We start from the raw sequence: 6,000 nt of genomic DNA, 5'->3' as shown, positions 1-6,000 counted from the left end.
GAAATGAAGTGTGGTGAAATGTAAGACGTGCTTTTCTTAACATCTCATGTGCTCTTTTTCATTTCCTCAGGCTGACGTAAAAACCACACTTTCCACCAAGCTCTCCATCAAGATGTATTTCTCTCTGCGGCAGCCTTCATGCGCCGCTCAAGTGGACAGTGGAGATTTTCGCGTCGGGCTCAGAATCGTCGTCCAGCACAACTGGAACGACCTGAACATACGAAGCACGGGGGGGGGGGGGGGGGGTTGTTACACAAAAGGGTATTTACCCTGAATTGCCCCAGTAAAATGAGCCAGCAGTGTAAAGGGGTTAGTACTTGTCAGTAACTCAACACTCTGAGTCGCGAACAGTGTCAGCTGATGGCAAACACACTGTTTTACCATGTTCACCCCATGAACCAACAGTGACTTGAGTCCACATTCGAGGAGCAGCAGCACGGCGGTGCCCCGTTGCCGGGGGTTGTTCGGCCACAACGCAAACACTCGTGGAAATCAGCTTTTCGTTTCCGCTCCGCCGGGAGTGACAATGAGATGGAAGCAAGAAGAGTCCAGCGAACAGCAGCTTACCTTCTCACTGGAGAACTTCTCCGTGTCAGAAATACCCACCCAGGGCATGAAATAAGGTGAAACACAGCCACTGTAAATGAACGGTCACAGCAAATGGAGTAGGATAAAGTTCATGGGAATCACACGCAGGAGGGAGAGGGACACACCCAGGACGGGATACCAGTCCATCGCAAGGCACCCCAAGCGGGACTCGAACCCCGGTCCGACCCACTGCGCCACCACACCCCCTCATGGAAATCAATGCGTCCAAAATAAAACAGCCTTCGAATTTCTCAAATTCGAAGAACAACGAAGGAATGAGATTAAGGGAATTTTTCATTAATTTATTCAATAAAAGTGTGATTTTATAGGTACGTATTGATCTTTTCATGCCAGTATTATATTTCTTTGTTTGCATCCAAACGTGCAAATAAACTTTGTTATAAGCAGGATATTTAAGATTTTGAGAGCAGTGAAAAGAAAGCGGGCGACCCAAGTCCAGTCTTTTCCTTCGTAAAGAAGAAAAAGAAGAAAAAGAATAAGAAAGGAAAAGAAAAGCTAAATATTTAGCAACACTGTACTTCCTGTTTTTGGGGAAGCTTTTAAAACCCTACATTTTCGAAATGTCTAAATTACCCTTGAATGCTGCACCTCCTACGCTTCTGTGGACAAACTGCCCTGCAAAAGGAAAAATCGTCAGCTTCCACAGCGCCTGCCGTTCACCAGGGTACAGGGACCTCAAGACAGAGTAGACCCATGGAGGTCAGCATGAGAACGGAACCCTTCGTGGGACTTGAACCCGCACGCGTACGGTGAGGGGTTTCATTTCGGAGCCGCTGCGGCACATGTCATCGTACTTCCCCGTGTCTCAGGTGAACCGCTTTCCAACGTTTCGAATGTAAAATGCTCACACGAAGCAGAGCTCAGAAGCAGTGCCGAGGGTAAAGCGAAGGAGGGATGAAGGACCGTCGGGTGTGGGACGAAGACGCCTCTAGCTGCTGCCGTCAGTCTTCACGTCAAAGTAATCGATGGACTCGTACAGCTGGACCGGACACTGCAGCGAAGGAAAGAGAGAAAGTGGCCACGAAAGAACGTCAGAGTGACCAGAGGTGATGCTTCCTCCAGTCACAAGATGCTGGGACCGGTGGTAAACGTAGCAGCCGACACACACGGCTTGAGCGCGCACACACGCACGCACACACACAGACACGCACACACACACGCACACAGACACACACACGCTGACCCACTTTCCAGCAGTGTGTGGAAACTGAGCAAAAGAACACTTGCTGCGGTTTGGTAGAAGAAGCACACAGAGCGGGCGCGCGCGCGCACACACACACACACACACACACACACACACACTGTTTACCACTCACTGCTTTGTAGACAATCTTTACGAATGGTCAACAGATGAGTGGACATGACTACCAGACACTCTGTCGTTTTGCACTTGTATTTCTGTCCTTCTTTCAGATGCCGCTATTTAAAATGACACGGAGCTCCCTGATTTGTGTGCTCTGAACACACAGTGTGTCTCTCCGGTCCCCGCGAGGCCTGTTCTTGCGCGCTGGCTGGGAGACGACAGCGTGTACAGACTCACCCACTGTGCTGACCCTCGGGAGGAGTTGGAGTTTCGATCTCCGGCTTCAGCCATCTCGGCCATCGTGTTCATCTCGTCCAGCTCGACCGCGCCGCGTGGAGATTCCTGTATGACGAGACCCACTCGGCCACTCGCTCCACCTGCATTTAAAAACCAACACACGCTCTTCGTGGATCGCGACCTCGAAAGGAGGAACGCCATCTGCGGAACACGCAGCGAGGACTCCTTGGGACGAAGCAACGGGAAATGTTAGGGACGGGTACGAGACCCTCGGCTGGCTCCCTTTTGCCGGACACACCTTTAACCGGGACGCTGAGCGATCCGCTCCGGTCCAGCTAGAGACGAGGACGGCACTTTCCGGAAGCCTGGTTCTTCGGACAGGATTCAAACAACCAACGTGCGGATTTTGAAAGCTGTGAAAGGAGCAGTGACGGGAAGGAGACTATGCGGCGATGCGTCGGCCGGAGCCACACACACAAACGAACCCTGAACACGTCAACGGTTAAGGGGCAAAGTTCAAATGAATGAACTCATCGTGAGCATCATTCCACTTGGTCACTTCAGTTTATATGAACACCCTCTTCCCGCTTTTCACTCTTTGCATGTTGACAATGATTGGTAATAAAATGTTAATCAATAATAAAATTAGTAAGAAAATGTCGACACCAAAAATTGACTGAACATCAAATGAACAAACAGAGAACCTTTGTCGGTTAAAACAGCTCATATGCAGTTAGAGACTCAAAGAAGCAAAACGAAATAGACACTAAAGAAAGTGACTATGGTAGCTTACGGGCTTATTAAATACATTAAATACATTAAATACGTACACGCATTGTTTTACAAGACATTATAGATCACGCACACCTGCAAACCCTCGCACACACCCTCGCGCACACACGCACACACACACACACATTGTGCATTTCCTGTGCCCCATATATCTTCTTTTGGGTATTAAAGAGAGAATAAAGATTCCGACTGTATCTGAACGCATATCACACGAGGAAAATGCAGAAAAGTATTAAGTATTGAAGTGTACGTGTATGAAACGAGAAAAACACATTACTGATAAACAGAAGTTTTTGGATGCACTACCTCAGGCGGAGGGAACTTTTGAGATTTATCTGACACTGACCCTGGGTGTAACTGTGATTGAGCTGGTGGCACTGCCACCTCGCAGCACCCCGACTCTTCAGGCATCTATTTATACCCAGCTCAGTGTGTGTGAAGCTGACATTTGCGTCTGTCGTTTTTCTCCAGGCGCTCTGGTTTCCTCCCACTGTCCAGAGACCTATTTTTCAGGTTAACTGGTGATTCTGATGCGGTCATGGTGTGTTTGTGTGTGTGTGTGTGTGTGTGTGTGTGTGTGTGTGTGGAACCCGCAAGGGACTCGCACACATGCTGTGCAGGGTGAACACCGTGCTTCTGAGATCGCCCCCACGTTGCCGTGGCCCAGACGTTCAACTCAATTTCAGTCCGATTTACTTTTGCAGAGAGCTCTTCTCACGCAGCGACACAGACACGGGCAAACAGGGAAGGACAGAGAGTGAAACTTGTGGCCGAAGTATGTTGCCGTTTCTCTAAAAAAGCAGACAAGTAAATCTGACTTGGACTTCCCCTGAATGTAAATGAAACCAATTAATTAAAGTAATCCATCATCCAACCAACGTCAACGACCGCTCGTCCCGAGGGGCGGGTCACAGCGAGCCGGAGCCTAACCCGGCAACGCAGGGCGCAAGGCCGAAGGGGGAGGGAGGGAGGGAACGCACCCAGAACAGGACGCCGGAGCATCGCAAGGCATCTCCAGCAGGACTCGAACCCCACACGTCTGCTATCCAGCACAAGGCCCTTCTAGCACTTACGCTCATCTTTCTTTTTTCCTCATTCCCAGTTTTTCACTGCTCGGAGTTTTTGGCACATATTTTACCTTGATGAAGGGCCCTTAGTCTCCTTCTTCTCCACTGGCAGAATACGGCAGCAGAAGAGAGCACCGCAAGAGCTACAGCAAGCGGAACCGCGACACCGAGACCGGTCGGCGACGACCCTCGTGCTGAAAGTTGAGTTTAAACATCAATACATGAAGTATTTGAAGTGCAATGCATCAGCATGCCACATCAGATTAGAATGTGGGCCATGAAGTCTACAGTTGTTAAAATTACTGTTTGAAAGCATTGCGTTAAAAACAGTCGTTCAGTGGAATTCCTTTGGCAGGGATTAGAAGTGACTGAAATTATTTAACTCATAACTACATATCGTACATGTTGATAAGTATGATGAGAAACGAAAGCATTAAACCGTATAATTTTGCAAAACTATCATGGAATGCGAACAGCAAAATGCAGAAATTAGTGCTTCAGTACAGGTTTTCAAGAACTTAAAAGTGATTTCAGGGCTGAATTGGCACAAAAGTGCACGATTTTCGAGGAATTTCACAATCGACGACGGTGAACTCACCATCGGTCGTGTCGTGTTTTACTCGAATCTCCACACGTGTTCCCCCCCCACGTCCGTTATGTAGTGACGGTATCTCCACGGTCACCTCACACACGTATAAACCGCTGTCATTTGTGGTCACGTTTGAAAGGGTGATTTTAGAGCAGTTTCCAGAAGCGTCGGTACGGTAACATTTCCCGGCGTTCTGTGCGGTACTTTGGTTGTCAAAGCCCAAAACATTGTCGCCGAGTGAGATGTTGCTCTTTGTCCACTTCACTCTTACTCGCTCGAAAGAGCAATCGTCCTGCCAGCAGCACTGGATGCGAACCTGCTCTCCCTCCATCGCCGTTAAGGTGACGGGAGACTGGATCAAGTCCAGCGCTTCTCCGGAACCTGCGCGTGTGGAAAACCACGGATTGATGAACACGACCGTTTCTACAAATACCTTCTCGAAATGTCGGCCCGCCATCCGGGGTCCGCGCCGTCACGGCTTCGCTCGGGACACGCGGGTCAGCGGTCGGACCGGACTCACCCGCAATGCACAGCAGGGACAGCGGCAGGGACAGCAGCAGGCGGTCCAGCGGAACGGCAAAGGTTTTCATGTCTCGGTACCTGACGGCGTTCTGCTGCGTGACCTTCCGCAGCACCGGCCTGATGTCATAAGCTGCGCTTCCGCACACTCGCACACTCACACACACACACACACATCTAACCACGAAGTGTCTCACATCCTTCTCGTCTTCCGACACATCGTTCGGCCCGAGTGCCTCTCGGCACCACAAACTGCAGCTCTTTCTCTTTCTCTCTCGTTTCCGATCCTCCGTCCCTTTCGGCCTCAGGACGTCACCTTCCCTGTGTCCTTCGCCCTTTAAAAAGAGCCGTAGGGGGCCGATCGAAGGGCAAATGTAACTGCGGACAGCGGTCAGTTTTCATAATCGTACATATTTGCGTTTCCAGATAAACGGTGCACAACTATTCGTTTCTCACGCGTGCAAACAGGAAACGTGAGGCCGGCGTGCCGACCGTCGTACCCCGAGGAGCAGCCGAAAGCACCGAAGCGCGTTTGCGCGGCAGAATCTGGTTTTCTTTCCATCGCAGCGAGTGAGCCGCTCTTCAATGAAGCGGGACTCAACTCTCGGCCAAAGTGCGGAGTGCGTCTCGGCACAGCTGAAGCCCGACGCGTCTTCTGCTATGACGCATGTGACGTGCGTAGAAATACGCAGAGTTCGTGGATTATATTTTTCACACACAACAAAAAATGCTTTTTATGTTGATTCCTCTGTTTTCAACCCCCCCCCCCCCCCCCCCACAAACATTGCAGACACTTTCACAGTTAGAACAGTATAATGTTTTCATCTGTGGTTCTTACACTTTGTGTACCTTATTCCAAAGAAATGCCCTCGGCGTTCACACAT

The 6,000-nt window shown here is 50.0% G+C and overlaps 1 protein-coding gene across 2 annotated transcripts; it reads right to left on the bottom strand.

Moving 5' to 3' along the window:
• Positions 1–790: 790 nt before the first annotated feature.
• Positions 791–5,847, bottom strand: LOC108924176 (transmembrane and immunoglobulin domain-containing protein 2-like). Of its 2 annotated transcripts, XM_018735386.2 has the most exons (5): positions 5,118–5,846; positions 4,607–4,978; positions 4,080–4,202; positions 2,150–2,289; positions 792–1,600 (listed from the first exon to the last, which is right to left on the bottom strand). In XM_018735386.2, exons 1-5 carry the CDS (start codon positions 5,185–5,187, stop codon positions 1,538–1,540), a joined length of 768 nt encoding a protein of 255 aa, XP_018590902.1. In that variant the 5' UTR covers positions 5,188–5,846; the 3' UTR covers positions 792–1,537. The 2 variants fall into 2 exon arrangements, with proteins under 2 accessions (XP_018590900.1, XP_018590902.1); XM_018735384.2 differs by having other exon boundaries at positions 791–1,600; positions 4,607–5,847.
• Between the last annotated feature and the right edge of the window lie 153 nt (positions 5,848–6,000).

The sequence above is a fragment of the Scleropages formosus genome, chromosome 11 (genome assembly GCF_900964775.1).
Source record: "Scleropages formosus chromosome 11, fSclFor1.1, whole genome shotgun sequence".
Taxonomy (NCBI): domain Eukaryota; kingdom Metazoa; phylum Chordata; class Actinopteri; order Osteoglossiformes; family Osteoglossidae; genus Scleropages; species Scleropages formosus.
This window is presented reverse-complemented; position numbering and strand designations above follow the sequence as displayed.